Genomic DNA, 15196 nt, shown 5'->3' on the forward strand with positions numbered 1-15196 from the left:
ATTTTTTAAGATATTTAGGTATAAAGGCAGTGATCTATAAGTTAATTCTTTCTAAATAGACAATTGAAACAAGCATACTGCAGAAAGGGGAAGTGGATTCTTTTCTTTTTCTTTATTTTGTAGGGCGGAGGGGTACAATTCCATGCCTGAATTATCTACACTTTTCATTTTGATACCAGTTATATTCTTTTGCTTAACAATTAAAATGGATTAATGAAACAGAGAGAAGCTTGAACTGGAAGGAAGGAGAAGTAAAGACCAAAATAATTGCAGCTGAAAACTGCCCTTAGTGCAATCTCAACAAAAGAGTGAACAAATGTCCTCTCAAATTTTGCTAGGAAAAGAAAAAAATTGAATGGAAAGGGGTTAGTGTGTTTGAAGTAATTTGATTTTTGGAGGAACACTTGTTAATATCCACGAATCCTTTTTCCAAAGAATGGAATTATATGGAAAAAAGAACTAGGGAACAGCACTGGAATGTGATTCTCTACCGAATTCTTTACAAGCTACAAATGCATATAAAAATCTGAGGCTTCCTATGGGTTTTGATTGGAGCAACTAATCTTTACTAGTAGTATATATTCAACTTCTGAACTCCAAACAGTAAATCAGCAGTTAAATCCTCTAACAACAGTGCCTGTACATCTATCCGAAGGTAAGAGCAAAACTATCTAAAAGGTGGATTGCATGGAAATGGAACTAACCACCATCTGAATTGTCAGCTAAACTAAAAGACAAAAAATAATAAAGGACCCAAGCAGATCCAAATCAATGAATTTTAATTGCTATATGATATAGGATATCCACTAACTTATCCATTGACCAATAATAAGGAACAGCCAGATAGCTTCCCAATTAAGTAGCTTTTGGGATCTTTTAGGATAACAATACCAGCAAAATGCAATATGCTGTATGGAAGAGGCGTGTACTGCTGAATGATGATGGTGATGATAATTAGATTAAAAGATAAAAATTATTTAAAATCAATCAACATACGTTGATGATAAATTATCATAACCACACACACACATACATATGATTGCTAAGCAAAGCAGTTGTCAATTAAGTATACAAAGTCTACTTTGGTCATTGAAGTAGTACACTAGTATATTAACTCATTACACAATCAAACAGAACGTACTCGGATAATCTTCCTAGTTTCTTCACGAACATGGCATTGATTATAAAACAGTTTGATGCATCACCTGAAAGATGCACACAAACACAATACATATGATCTGTATTCTATCGAAGTAACAACAGAAGGAAAAGAAAAGCAAAAAAAAAAAAAAAAGGAAGAGAAATTAGAAGAAAGGTATACCAGAGGAGGGAGAGGGAGGGAATTTAGTTGTAGTAGAGCTCAAGGCCCATGCCGTCATGAATCTCGTAGTCCTGGAGAGTAATGTGATCCTTGTAAATAGTATACCATTTCTGAATCCGAATCTTTTCGGGTCGGGTGCCAGTTTGAGCAGCCACCAGCTTCTTGAGGTCGCCGATTGTGTCGTCTTCGTTGCATTTGACTCGAACTTTCTTACCTAATCTGTCATTCAATATCACCTCTATCATCTTCTTCTTCTTCTTCTTCTTCCTTCTTTCTTTGATTTTTCTCTCTGTTATTCAAGTTTACGAATTTTGAGGAATGGTTTCATGCAGACATTATTATTGTGGCATTGTCTAGAAGATTCGATACTGTACACGTGGTCTAAGCTGGTAGGTAGCGAACAATATAAAAATTTTCACGGCCACGATTTCTACAAATTTGATAATCTAAATGCAATTTCAGGGTTTTGTTTTTTGCTAAAAGGTATGACCAATTTCATAAAGCTAAAATTCTGAATTATTCTTTTCTATTTTAGCGTATAACATTAAAATATGTGAAAGGCCCGACTTAACTATACGAGCTACATGGTGAATGAATTTTTTTCTATAAATAATTTAAAATTTTACTCAAACTAAAATAAATAATTTAAAATTTTATTCGAGTCAAAATAAATAATTATTATCAAGCTAAATATGTAAGATGGTAGTTTATTTCTTCGGAAAATAATATGTAATTGTTAGTGTTTGATATATTTAAAAATATTTATCAATAAAAAGTATTCTTATAATAATGATAAATTATATTGTTATTTTTTTTTAAAAATAACTTTTCATTTTAAAAATGGAAAATAAAAATATATTTCTTATAGTTTTCAGTATGCAACCACGAAAGAACTATTTTACATAGGAATATTTGCACAAAAGAGTATACTTGCCTCCAAGGAAACATAAACATCAAGCACCGTGGCTGCTCCAATCAAATTCTCCTTTAATTGGGAAGAGTGAAGAGCGGCTGCTCCAACAAGCCTAGAGAAGACTTCTCCATGGTCCTCCAGCCATTTTCACTTAATGCTCTTCTCTAAAGCTACTCAAAAGTCCCATAAGCTTAAAATTCAGAAATCAAATCACCAAAAAGATCCAAAAGAAGATTCCTTTTCCTTTTTAAAATAAGAAAGAACAAAATTTCATGAAGTTTTTTATTTTATTTTATATCAAGCATGTTGGAGTTAGATCTGAAACTTTTTATTCTGCAGAATTTCTCATTTGGGAATTGTTAGCCTTGTTTTTTTTTTTTTTTTAATCTAATGTTCTTAATAGCTCTTACACTTCTAAATCTAATCAGCTCCCCAGGTATAGTGGTTATTTCATGTTATTATCCGAAGTCATAACTTGTATTTAGGAGAGAAAGAGATGAGAAACAGATGAAAAGAGTTTAGGAGAAAAATTGAAATTGATATTGTATTATGATATTTGATAATCCTATTTTACAATCTGTAGCTGGTTTATATACAAGATTCCATTAACTGATCTAATCTACTAATTCTATTGGCTAACATATAAACCAATTAAGAACATATTAATCTTGGCCCTTGACCATTGTTATATCAAAACTGCTTTGTTTACAAGCATTACCATTTTTCCACACAAACTGCTTTGTCTGGTTCAAATGTCCTCACCCACCCCCACCCCCCTCCTTCAACCCAAAATGAAAGTTGAAATTCAGTAACTTTAAGCACAATTGGGGCTCGTGCAAAAAATAAACCAAGAATCGGAGAATGATACTAGCCAGAATGAATTATAAATAAGATGGATGAGACAAAACTGGCGGGTCAGTGACAAGAAGAAACAAAACCTTAAATAATAAACAACAATAAGTGTAACAATAACACTAGGAGCAGTAATTTCATAACCAACCTACCATCCAATCCCCATTTGGAAACAAAAATATACTGTACATATGTCTGCGTCTTGTGCTTGTGCATGAGCTCTTGCCAACCAAAATTGGGGGTTTCCTTGGCTGCAGGATTCCAAAGTTTGAGGTTGAGCTAAAAGATCAAATTGGCTGAACTCACCATCACTCCAGAACAGCAACCTCTTGATCAACCCTCCAATAGTTTGCGTCATTAAATTCTTTAATCCCAGCTCCACCATCATCGGAGTTCTCCTTTTCCAGAACCTTCGGGATCATGTTCCTCTTCAGAGGCCCTGCTTCACCAACTATACCCTCTTTTAGAGCTTGTTCCATTGCCTTCTCGGTTCCTTCTAATTCCACACCAACAAATTCAACATCCTCTTCAAACAACGATGGCACAGTTGCAGATTTATGGCTAGCATCATTGCTCATGGACCCGTCACTAGAATTCTTCGTGGGTGATGAGCCATTTGGTAGTATGGACTCTCCACTTGCAGGGGAATTAACATCAGGAGTTGCTACCTCCGCTTGACTGGAAAGATTGACATCAGAGCTATCATGATCTTCAAATGGATTTGCACTTGACCCGCCTATTTGCAAATCCGATGATTCTCCCCATCCTACCCATTCTGGGAATGGCCTGTCTCCAAACAAGTCTTCGTTGTCTGGAGTGTCAAATCTGAAGAATCCAATATCATTGGGAGTAGTTGTCTTCTCACTCTGTGGAATCGGAAATCCATTTGCAATGTTTGTGCTGGAAGTGGATGCAGGATTAACAGAATGTTTGTTCTCAGTTAACTCGTCATCTTCTCCAACTACCACCTCATCATCACTACTGCTGTTACCACCATTAGCATTCCCATTCAAATTTATCTCGTCCATCATCTCCGCAGGTGATGTACTCACAGGGGCATTACCAACTCGGTCATCTTGGAACGCAAACCAGTTTGAATTTGTAAACAGACTGCTGCATTAAGAAAATACCATATATCATGAACACATTGCTCAAAAATTTGGGTATACTAAAATAATGATCTCATTAGGCTTTCTATTGTTTGAGAGAAAATTCCAAACATTGCACTCTTTCCATGATGGACCACTTCAAACCCATGTTATCCAAATTCAATAAATTGAATAAAAGAAGTCCATGCCTGCACCAAGGCCTGCCAGGCTTTTAACAGCTCAGGTCAAGAGCATCATAACAACCCAATAGATGTGTTAGATCTTTCTTTTAAATGTATTTCTCAATAAGAGATTTAGAAATAGATAACTCTACAATTCAGAGGCTAAATGACTTGACAGAGATACTGAATGAGTTTATTTGAATTTCCACAAATTGAAAGAAGCAAAATAGAAGAGCATAAAATTTAACTGGTGCACGTTGTGCAACAGCTAAGACTGACCTCCCTTGGTCATCACCAAGCCGCAGGGATGATATCACTACTTCAGCAGACTCATCATCAAAGTAGACATCCTACATATGCAAATCGAAAAATAGATTTAATTATAATCTGATATCATAGAAGTTTCCATGGACATCTCGTAATACTTCTGTTTCAAATCTTACTGATGCTAATCTTTCTAATGTGGAAAAACTTCAATAACACAAAACCTGAGAGAGAGAGAGAGAGAGAGAGAGAGAGAGAGAGAAAGGAAGGAATCTAATTATCACCTCATCATCTCTATCAAGGCCACCATTGTCCTGCAACCAGGATAATAAGTAATGAGCCATTCTCATTTATTCCGCAAATAAACAAACAAGCTAAAGAATAGATAACAATGACAGCAAAAGCACTATATTGTAGAAATAAAGCGAGGTCATCTCATACCTCTTCATTATCCTCATTTCCATACATTTTATATCTAAAAGCCTGGCTTAAGTTATTCGCTAGGGCAGCTACATCATAATCTCTGTCATGAAGGTCATCCTCATCACTATCCCTTGTCCTATCTTGCAGTGCCGTTGGTCGGCTGCACAAAACAAGGAGAAACATAATGGAAATCTGAAACAGTTGAGCAAAATCAGCACACAACAAAACTACATTCAAATACAAAGGAAAATTACTAAAAAATGCCTCTTTCACTGCGCACAAACCCCATGCACATGCATGAAACCTACACTAGACTTCACGCCTATGTTGGCTTGTCGCTACAGAAGTCAATGATGTGCTGTATTTCTGCAATACCATTTCAATGTCCATTCTTCCACAATGACTATGAGCTACCAAAATACAGCACTTCACATACAAATAAATCATTCTCAAATTCTGTAATCAACAAAATTCTCACCCCTATTCCCCCAACACATCAATCTGAAGAAGACAGACATATCTCGTCCTTCTTCAAATCACCGGTTTGCTGCCACCATATCCAACTGCCAAGAAACTTAGAACTAAAGTATGTCGAGTTCAACAACTCAAGTTCAATTGGCAATTGACAGCCACCAAAAACTTGATTGAAATCTGAACAGTATTTCTAATTGCTCTACTCCATCAAACATATCCATCAATAAGATGTTAAAAATTAAACACCGTGGGGAAGAGAGACAGGTGCGTTCTCCTATTAAATAGGAGAACAATAGATAGGTTACGAAAGAAGAAATGAAACTGAAATACCAATTTACCTCTCCAAGGGGTGAAAATGGTTCTAAATTAACGCTTTAAAAAATCTTGCAAACTAACTTCAAAAGAAAAAAAGCAATATATGAGTTAAGCTTATCAAAATTGTATATTTTAGCTAAAAAAATTTACACATTTTCTACCAATAATATATCATTACCTTGGCATATTTTTAGATGTTAAGATTATGCACATAACGCATAGATTGACACGATGGTTTACCTTCACTCATGTCTATAGCTTATATTGTTTAAATAGAATAATGTGACAAGCATTAAACTTGTTTGGTTGTCACAATGCTAGCTATCTGGTCAAGCAAAGCATGATTACAGCTAGCCTATCTATTATTTAGTTTGTGAATTGGATACAGCAAACTTATCCACAAAGATTCACGAATACATGAGCAAAGCATCAAATATATAAAGCAAAATATACCCGCATGCCCATCTGTAGACATTTTCAACTGCATTACGCTCTTGCAGAATGCTGGCTTGCCATTCATTCCATTCACTATTTTCCTGGAATCAACAAACAAAATCTTTGTTAGCAAAAAGCCAAATAATCAGCTCACAATAACATTTGCATAACCTAACCATGTTAACACTGATGACTAACAACAGCAAGTAGCGATCACAGTATGTGATACTGGAAGCAAGTAGTAGAAAATCTTTAAAATAAGCCTGTAGTACTGAAGAGGTGCATTACGAAAATGAAATTGATAAAATAAGAGATGGAACTCTAGTTCCTAGGATTGAAACACAGAATATTTTGAAGCTGTTGACAAGTGGAAAGGTATTCCCTAAACAGAAGACACATTTAAGGCCATCACCACAAGAAGCAAGAAATTATCCATAAAATTTAAACATTTCTTAGAAGGCACATTGCACTCCCAAGAAATATTCAAACAGCACTACCTAACTACCCACCTGTAGATATGTCTGAATGTGCACATTGGTGTTTCCCAACTGAACAATCTTGTTAGAAATTCGTGTAATATGGCCCAGGTTGCCTGCTCGTGGTCCCTGTTTTCCAGCAGCAGGCACAGTTGGCTGCAGAAGAATAGATAATTTATCTACAGTGCAGAAAGTTGCCACAGAATTTTAATTCCATATAGATTATAGATTGATGAGAGGGAGACAGAGAAGTGAGCTAGAAGCAAGAGAGATAGAGCACTAAAGTTGGTGATAAATACAATATTGACAACATAATACATTTGCCTTGATGTTCGCTCATAAATCACATAAATATAATATCTTATTGGTATGTCTTTTAGGTGCGAACATTTGCCCCATCTAATAATAAAGCAATCCAGAAAATGTTAACATCCATCACCTGATTAACATCACCAGAAACAATGGGGTTTTTATCCCTGTGAAGAATTTTTCCAATAAAATCACACTCTCGTAGAACATGATCAACCATTGCATCGCTCTTTGTTTCCAAACATGATAATATAATACTTTCCACATGATGATGTAATGCATTATTGTATGGGTACCTGTGTCCATTAAAACACCAGAATTTGCACAATTAACATGGTGACAAAAATTAAGCAAGATATCCTTTCAGAAGAAGCATATAAAAACTTCATAATTTACCCATTCATGATTTCACAATCTTAAAACTTACTCGAAGAATAGACCAATGACCCTTTTAATGGTTCCAGAGCTGACCAATTCCTTCTCGGTAGCTTCATTCCCCATTTTTAATAGCACCGCAATAAACTCAACAATCTGAAATGATTGTACAAAAAATTAATCCTCATAGAACAAATCCTTTTCGGTATACACTCAATTTACATTGAATATTTCACATATTCTAAAAACAATAGTCAGTTCTAAAATATAACAACTTTGCTTGGGGTTGCAACAAAACTTTACATTCTAATCTATCCTTCAAGTCAAGTTAAGGCAAAAGTATGACAGACCTTTAGCCGATGCTTCCCAAGAGGAGGCTTTAGTTCACCATATGTTGTTGGTAATATTTTCTCATCAGACAGCACATTCAATAGCATAAGCAGATCACCTGAAAAAGAAGCGTTTAAATTTTAATATCGGCAAAGACATAGAAACAAGAAACAGAGACTAACAAAAACAACAAATCATTATGTATACTGCCTCTTCAACCACTTCATTGTACTGAAACTACAGATTCAGTCTCAATATGGTTTCCGAAGCTTTATAATCAATGCATCAGAATTATGAAACCATTAGAAGATGTGAACAAGCTGGGATTAAAAGCCAAAGCACACACCACTCTCCCCAAACCTTTTCTCCTACTACCATAAAGAAGAAATCGATAAGAGGAAGACTTAGGAAGAAACTAGCCTTCACATCTTTTAAATAAGTTTGTCACTATCAACAAAACATTTTAGTTGTTTTCAGTATGTTCCGACAGAAACATGAAAGCACTCACCAAGTTTAGGCAGCATTGCAGTGATAGTTTCTGGATTTACAGGGATTGGAGACTCGTACATATGCTGACTTCGGAAAGAATGTAAGAAGGGAGAAGACACTGCAGATCTTTTTGGGTCCAGTAAAGATATGCACACGGAAAGTGAGTGAACAAGGCCAGACTTAGAATGTGAATCTTCCAGTGCATGGCCAAATATCCGTGCAACAAAACTGCAAATGGCATATATTCAAGGATGAACTAACACACATCTAGAAACAAAATAAAAATAGATGGATCAAAAAGATTTTACTACAAAATAAAAGAGCATAAAGTTACACAGACCTTGGACTAGACAGTTTAGTAGCCAAAGCCGAGGGAGCATTTCGAGTTATTGCGCACAATGTTTCTGCCGCATTAGCATGGACTTCAGGAGGGCTCTGATCGACAAAAAAAGAAAGTTAGATGAGTGAAATTCATGTCAAGCCTATGAATGTACTTTTGATGTCCATCTAAAGTTTTCTACTATTGCTAATCACATTTTATGTTTAGATCTTTCTATTTTCCTAGAAGTCCTTACCCTGGAGTCCTCTGGCTTTCTCTCAAATTATGTTGAGGATTAGAAGTGGGAAGAAAAAGCAGAGGAATACTAATCTCTCTAGCACAAAAGACAAATAGAGAAGCCAGAATGCTGCTACTTATAGCAGGCAAAACAAGTTTTACAAAATTAGCAATAGAGAAAATTCCACAAACTAGGCTCATAAGCCACCTGCTTGCTAGCATAAAACTAACGAACTCAATTACAAAATATTATCACCAAGTACATTATATGCAGTTTCTGCTTCCTGGACAAAAATAAATAAAACAAAACTGACTTCAAAAAGATGAACTGAAAGAGGAATTAAACAGAAATAAATGCCATTTCAAAGATTTGACTACCTAGAGAACTGATATTTATCTATATAATTATAGCCAAATTTTGAACTAACTACATGTAGATGAATAAAAATATGAATTTGGTAGACAAATGCACATAAGCAGATTTAGAAAACCCAAGAGCTAAAGCAAAACTGGTGGAATTGGTTAACCAATCCTATCAACTCAGTTTTGTCTAGTTTATAAATCAATCGCTTCCAGATAACTTCTACAAGATTTTGCACAACCACACGTAACATATATGATAAAATCAGTGAATAGTAAACACATATATCTACTAGCGCCAATTAAGCTCAGTTAAGCTAAGAGAGTGCTTCCATAATAACCATGTACATAAGATAATTGGCTTCACCCAACCCAAGAAGTAATTGCAAAATAAATAAAATCGACACTGTTGCATGTCTGTTCGTAAGAGAGATGAGAGAGACACTGCAATTGTTATAAAAAAAAAAAAAATCAATACAAATTATGAAACTTTCTTGGTAATAAAATCAAAATTACACTTACAAAAGGATTCAATTTGTCCACAATCATTTCTAACAAATTGCTATCAGCCAACCACTGCATCACATCAATAAAATTGGGATATACATGATCATCTGCCCCCACCAGCCGAACCAAAACCTGCATAGAGTGGTCAATATCAAATCAACAGAAAACAGAAGAAGTAATAACACTGTTAAATTGAGAGCACAGGAAGATGTAAGTATTGCATTACCTCCATGATGGATGTTATTCCAATTAAATCAACAAGTTGACGGAAGACATCCTGATGAGCCTGTAGAAGTTAAAAAGTGTCCGACTATTGAGTAAAAATAATCTCTGAGGTTGGACATAATAAAAACCACTATGCATCAGTATAACATAGACCAATAACACTATTTCAACTTAGGCAGACCTCCTGTATGATGTTCAGAAATAAGAAAATGTACATCAGTAGCAACAAAATCCAGACTTCAGGAAAAAATAGTTACTCACTTGAACATAATTCATTAGTGGGACAGTCTTGCGAACCATAAGGCAAACAACAACCTAAACCGCAAAAGTAAATAGCATCAAACAAATGACTGAACAGAAGGAAAAAGTTACATATATACGAGGGGGTAAAAAGAAAACTTCACATGCAGTATCACATAAACCTGCAAGGACACCCTCAACAACAAAGCATACCTTGCTGAAATACCCAGCCAGCAACGCACTATGAGGTCGGTTGGGTTCCAAGAAAGAGAAGAGTAAGTTCATTAGCTACAACAGCATGAAACAAGAACAAAAGATTAGGGGGGGAAAGAAAAAGGGCCACATCATTTCTGGGACTAACACAATGGAATAGAAAACCAAAACCTACCTCCTCTTCTTCCACTAAAGTCTTAAGAATAACATCAATTTCGCACGTAAATATCTCACAGGCAATGAACGGAAACCTACATAAAAGAAAAGTGTCAGAAGCAAACCAAGAAACACTTCAGCAGGAAACAGAATCCAAGTTTATGTGTCAAAAAGACATACTTGAATGCTCGTTTGCTTTCAGTATCCTCTGGAGCTTCTTCAATAATATACCGTAACAATTGCTCTACTTGCGCTCTATCTCGTAGACTGAAAACAAAAAATAATGATGACAATCAATCACAATCAATTTCATAATATATTCAGATGAAATATCCATAAAGGAATAAAGACGGGTAGAAATGAAAAAGGTGGAAACAAGAAATTACAAATTGATAAGACGACTGTTTAAAGCTTTGCATTCTTGGATTATTTCTTCCTCATCAAGAAGCTCTTCCAATGTGAAATTTTCCTTGTCGAGCACCGACTCCACCTACAAAAAATAAATGGCAAATTTAAGACAGATACATTAACAAGAGAGCAAGTAAACAAAAGCGAATAGTCAATGAACTTTAGCTGGTTTATTAATATCTCATTCCAAGAATTTTTAATTTTAAAGAACTTTATTTAAATCTAAAAATGTTTAGTTCTGAAAAGAAAAATCCAAGAAACCGAGTGACTAAAACTAAATTGATTCATAAAGTAAAATCTGCTAAATGCTGCTTAAAATTCAAAATTGGAACCTACATAATAGAAGCAAAGACTGAAGCTAAACTGTATGCCACGTCATGCCTTCGGTAAATGTAACACTTAAAATAACATTCATGCCTATGTAATGCTCACTTCACTTATCAATTGCAAAGCAAAAAATATGGTAAAATGCCCTTAAGATCCTATTCAATTACAATTAAACAGCTAAAATCAATACGGTAAAATGCAGGGGAATTAACATGTGCATTTCCAGGCAGCTACTCTGCTACTAGAAAGCACATTAATTAATAAAGAAAATAAATCCAAGCAGCTCTAGAGTTCAAACATGCATTAAAAATTGAAATCAGAATTGAGACATGAACGAGCTCATGAGCCACAAAACAGCAGCAATTAACAAAAATAGACTGCTATAAACATTAAGCAAAGCTGAAAATCAAGAAATGAAAGCTAAGAATTGGAGACTCACAGGAGAAGAAGCGGACAGAGCAGTGAGCTTCCAAAACATCTCCAGAGGAAATATTTGAGCAGAGAGAGATGTGTAGATCTGTAAACCCTAGAAGATAGAGCAGAAATCTAGGTCTTACCAAACAAGAAAAGAAGATTTCAGTAATAGGTGGGCGAGATAGTTGAAAGTTGAAACCCTAAAAATTGAAGATCGAAAAACAGGCAGGCCGTGAAGATCGAGAGTTAGAAAGAGAGAGAGAGAGAGAAGAGGGAAAGGTTAAAAAAAATATAGAAATAGAAATAAAATTAAAATTAAAAGAAGAGAAGAGCAGCTGCGAACAACAAAAGAAGAAGAGAGAGAGAGAGAGAGAGAGAGAGAGAGAGGCGGAAAAGTACAAAAAAGGTACTCCGGATTTCACTATACCCCCCAATTTTTTATTTTAATCAAGGCTAAATACATGAACGCCCCTGAATTTGTTTATTTCTATAATTAGACCCTCAAATTCAACTTTAGTTCAATTTAACCTTTTAACTTTTCGTTGTGTTAGTTTGGCCCTTCATTAACTGTTGAAATTAAATAACAGTATTTATACTAACACAGTTAGTTATAATGTTCTAAGAAAAATGCCTGAAAATTGGGTTAATAAAATTATGACTTACCTTTTTCTATAAAAAAAGTTCTTCCATCTTTCATTATTTTTTCTACAACCAAACACTCTTAAAAATCAAAAGAAAACATTGGGTCAACCATTGTTTATGCCTTTGCTCCAACTATCGTCAAACCATTAAACAATCGAATAAGAAAAAGATTCATTATAAACATCTAAATTTCAATTCTTTTCGCTGTCACAAAATCAGTAATAATTTCATCAAAGGCAAAATTATCAGTTGTAGATTTTGAATTAAAATGTCTTGATTATCTTAAGGTTTGGATAGAGATGATGTAGCAATAAAGAAGTGAAAAAACAATGTTCCATGATAAGTCAAATTAAAGAGAAATATAACTAATTAAGAGAATCAAAGATGAAATCAATTTGTGTTTCCAATGGTTTATTTTTCATTCTAACGTCTGTTACCATGTGCGATAGTAGTACATTATATGGCTAAGCTATAGAGGGTGTCATGGTGGTAGTGATGTTTGTTGGCAATGGTTGTAGTTATTATTGTGATAGTCGCAGAGTGAATGATTTGTGAGTTTGTGGTGGTTTATAGAAGTGATGATAAAAAAAACATTGAAGAAGTTTGGAATGAGATATTAATTAGTATTATTATAGATAGTGAATTGAAAATAAGATAATAGTTTAAAAAAATTGGTTTTTCTAATGAAAAGTCATTTGAATAGTTGTGAATATGCTTTTAAGAGTAAGCCCAAATCATGCATTTGACATGGGTGCATAGAGGACTGAAAATAATAAAATGCATAATTAAAAGGTTCAGTTAAACTAAAAATGATTTTAGGGGTCTAAATAAAAAAAAAATACTATAAATTCAAGAGTCTAATTATGTGTACAGGCTTTTCATCAATATTGGTGGCTATATTATGCATACATGGATATGTATGAATGTGTGATTTGTGACGTATGTTCATCATTTTAATTTAACATTTTCTGATACTTGAGAAGAGGAGTTTATAAGAAAATAAATTTTATAATAATATAAATTATTAGTATTATTATTATTATTATTTATTTTCTTATAAATCTTCGTACATTATATAATATTAGTTAAATTATACATCACATTTAAATAATTATGTAATAAGTAAATTATCAGGTCAATGAAGTTTTAAAGTTATACTAAATTTATAAGATTATGTATATATATATATATATATGTTGCATCTATTTCTTCAATTATGAAACTAAAAAAATAAAGTAAGTTATATATAATAAGAGTTTCAATTTAAAAATAAATACATATTATTTAATTTCATCCCTTTACATAATAATATATTTTTAAAAAAATTAGGGGTTAAAAGCATATAATTTAATAATTAATATTTATTAAAAAAACTAGATTAAAAATAAAAAAAAAGTATATGATTATAGTTCCAATTTAAATATAAATGCATATTATTCAACTTTATACATCTAAATAAAAATATATTTTAAAAAGATTCCAGAAAAGTCAAAAAAATATTTCAAAAAAAAATATCTAAAATATTATAAGAGTCAAAAAGTTATTTACAAATTGAAATCTAAAAAGAAGAATAAGAAAGGGCAAAAAGGTAGCTTAAGAATTATAAGGAATTAATAGAATATTTGGAAGTCGTTAACTAACATGGCAAGTAGACAGATATGGGTGTGGTGTTTGCCCGTGTTCAAGTAGAACAAATACAAGTTTGAAAAGGGTTGAATTGGGTCTTGCCACTATCGCCCCAAGACCACTCCTTTTCTATATTGTTGCAGGCTGAAGCATTTGATCCTGCAAAACTCTTCCATAAAATTCTCAAAACTAAAAAAGAAGATAGCAAATGCGAAGAAAATATAGGATCGATGTTTATAACTATTAAAAAAGAAGAACAATTTTTCCGTCTTTTAATTCAATAAAAGCGATCACTATTAAAACTATTTTAAAATTAATTTTTTTTCAATAAATCAATTATTAAGAACGATATGACATTTAAAGAATGTCTTTTTGTAATTACCTACTACTATCAAAATAGATAAATTAAATAGAATGTGATGGCTAAATATTCTAAGCAATAACAAATCTATAGATTTAGCAGAGCAAAATATAAACACAGAAGAAACAAAGAAATTTAGATCGAAATAATAGATTGTTACTAGATGAAATAGTTCTCATGTGATTCCATTCCAGCATAGAATCAGATTGCCATACTTGGCAAAACTTGATCTTTTCTTCTTTCTATCAAAGAAAGATGAGAATCTAATACTTCAAAGCATTTTGTTTCCTTTGTCCACCCTCTTTTTTCACTAGATTCTATTGACCCATTTAAGATAACTAATTTTTAAGAATAAATTAAGACAAAAAAAATATTTAATCAAGACCAAAGTTTAAGTAATTAAAAAAAGAGAGAAATAAATTCCTTATAACCTTTAACCTATAGAAATTATTGCATGTAATTTCCTTCTATACATCATATTTTTATACATAACAGATGCATGTCAATTTCGAAATAAATGTTTAAAATATTTTTTTGAAAAAAAAAACGGTTGAAGACCAAAAGAAAAGTCAGGGTATTAAGTGGTAAAATAAGTAAGATTTAGGTGCATAATTATGCATTAAGCCAATTGAAAATGTGAATCTATAAATCTAAGAGTGAATATAGCAAAAAGGTGGATTATTCAAAGATAATGATCAACTGTGGTGACACCATGTCCATATTGGGGCCCTTTTATGAGATGCCCCTTTGTACTTTTCTTTTTTTCCTTCAAATTCAAAAATCAGGTTTGTTCGTGAGACTGTGAGGTAAGCATTCTTGCATCAGGTAGAACCAAGTTGGCAAAGTTAACGATCGAAGAGGAAAACTGGCTAATGCGCTTACACGTGTGACTTGATAAGCTCAGTGACGGTTTGC

The 15196-nt window shown here is 33.4% G+C and overlaps 2 protein-coding genes across 3 annotated transcripts; both read right to left on the reverse strand.

Annotated features, from left to right (window-relative positions):
- Positions 1–973: 973 nt before the first annotated feature.
- On the reverse strand, positions 974–2384 carry LOC8266271 (ubiquitin-like protein 5). Its single transcript, XM_002529896.4, has 3 exons — positions 2256–2384; positions 1322–1610; positions 974–1205 (listed from the first exon to the last, which is right to left on the reverse strand). The coding sequence occupies exon 2, from the start codon at positions 1564–1566 to the stop codon at positions 1345–1347; it is 222 nt and encodes a 73-aa protein (XP_002529942.1). The 5' UTR covers positions 1567–1610; positions 2256–2384; the 3' UTR covers positions 974–1205; positions 1322–1344.
- Positions 2385–3153: 769 nt separating this feature from the next.
- Positions 3154–11987, reverse strand: LOC8266272 (serine/threonine-protein phosphatase 6 regulatory subunit 3). Of its 2 annotated transcripts, none has more exons than XM_015725824.3 (19): positions 11678–11987; positions 10890–10993; positions 10684–10770; positions 10523–10598; positions 10348–10422; positions 10156–10209; positions 9896–9955; positions 9685–9801; positions 8587–8681; positions 8266–8474; positions 7778–7875; positions 7480–7583; positions 7183–7348; positions 6777–6899; positions 6286–6368; positions 5062–5203; positions 4905–4934; positions 4636–4706; positions 3154–4196 (listed from the first exon to the last, which is right to left on the reverse strand). In XM_015725824.3, exons 1-19 carry the CDS (start codon positions 11714–11716, stop codon positions 3395–3397), a joined length of 2535 nt encoding a protein of 844 aa, XP_015581310.1. In that variant the 5' UTR covers positions 11717–11987; the 3' UTR covers positions 3154–3394. The 2 variants fall into 2 exon arrangements, with proteins under 2 accessions (XP_015581310.1, XP_002529943.1); XM_002529897.4 differs by having other exon boundaries at positions 3154–4199; positions 11678–11985.
- Between the last annotated feature and the right edge of the window lie 3209 nt (positions 11988–15196).

The sequence above is a fragment of the Ricinus communis genome, chromosome 8 (assembly GCF_019578655.1).
Source record: "Ricinus communis isolate WT05 ecotype wild-type chromosome 8, ASM1957865v1, whole genome shotgun sequence".
Classification (NCBI taxonomy): domain Eukaryota; kingdom Viridiplantae; phylum Streptophyta; class Magnoliopsida; order Malpighiales; family Euphorbiaceae; genus Ricinus; species Ricinus communis.

Excerpts from the sequence above, each read along its gene's own strand:
- LOC8266272 (XM_002529897.4), bottom strand. The coding sequence starts at position 11,716 with ATGTTTTGGAAGCTCACTGCTCTGTCCGCTTCTTCTCCT. Across the intron at positions 9,802-9,895 it reads GAATAACATCCATCATGGAG|GTTTTGGTTCGGCTGGTGGG; the intron begins GTAATGCAATAC and ends CACTCTATGCAG. Across the intron at positions 4,707-4,904 it reads GCCTTGATAGAGATGATGAG|GATGTCTACTTTGATGATGA; the intron begins GTGATAATTAGA and ends TTGCATATGTAG.
- LOC8266271 (XM_002529896.4), bottom strand. The coding sequence starts at position 1,566 with ATGATAGAGGTGATATTGAATGACAGATTAGGTAAGAAAGTTCGAGTC.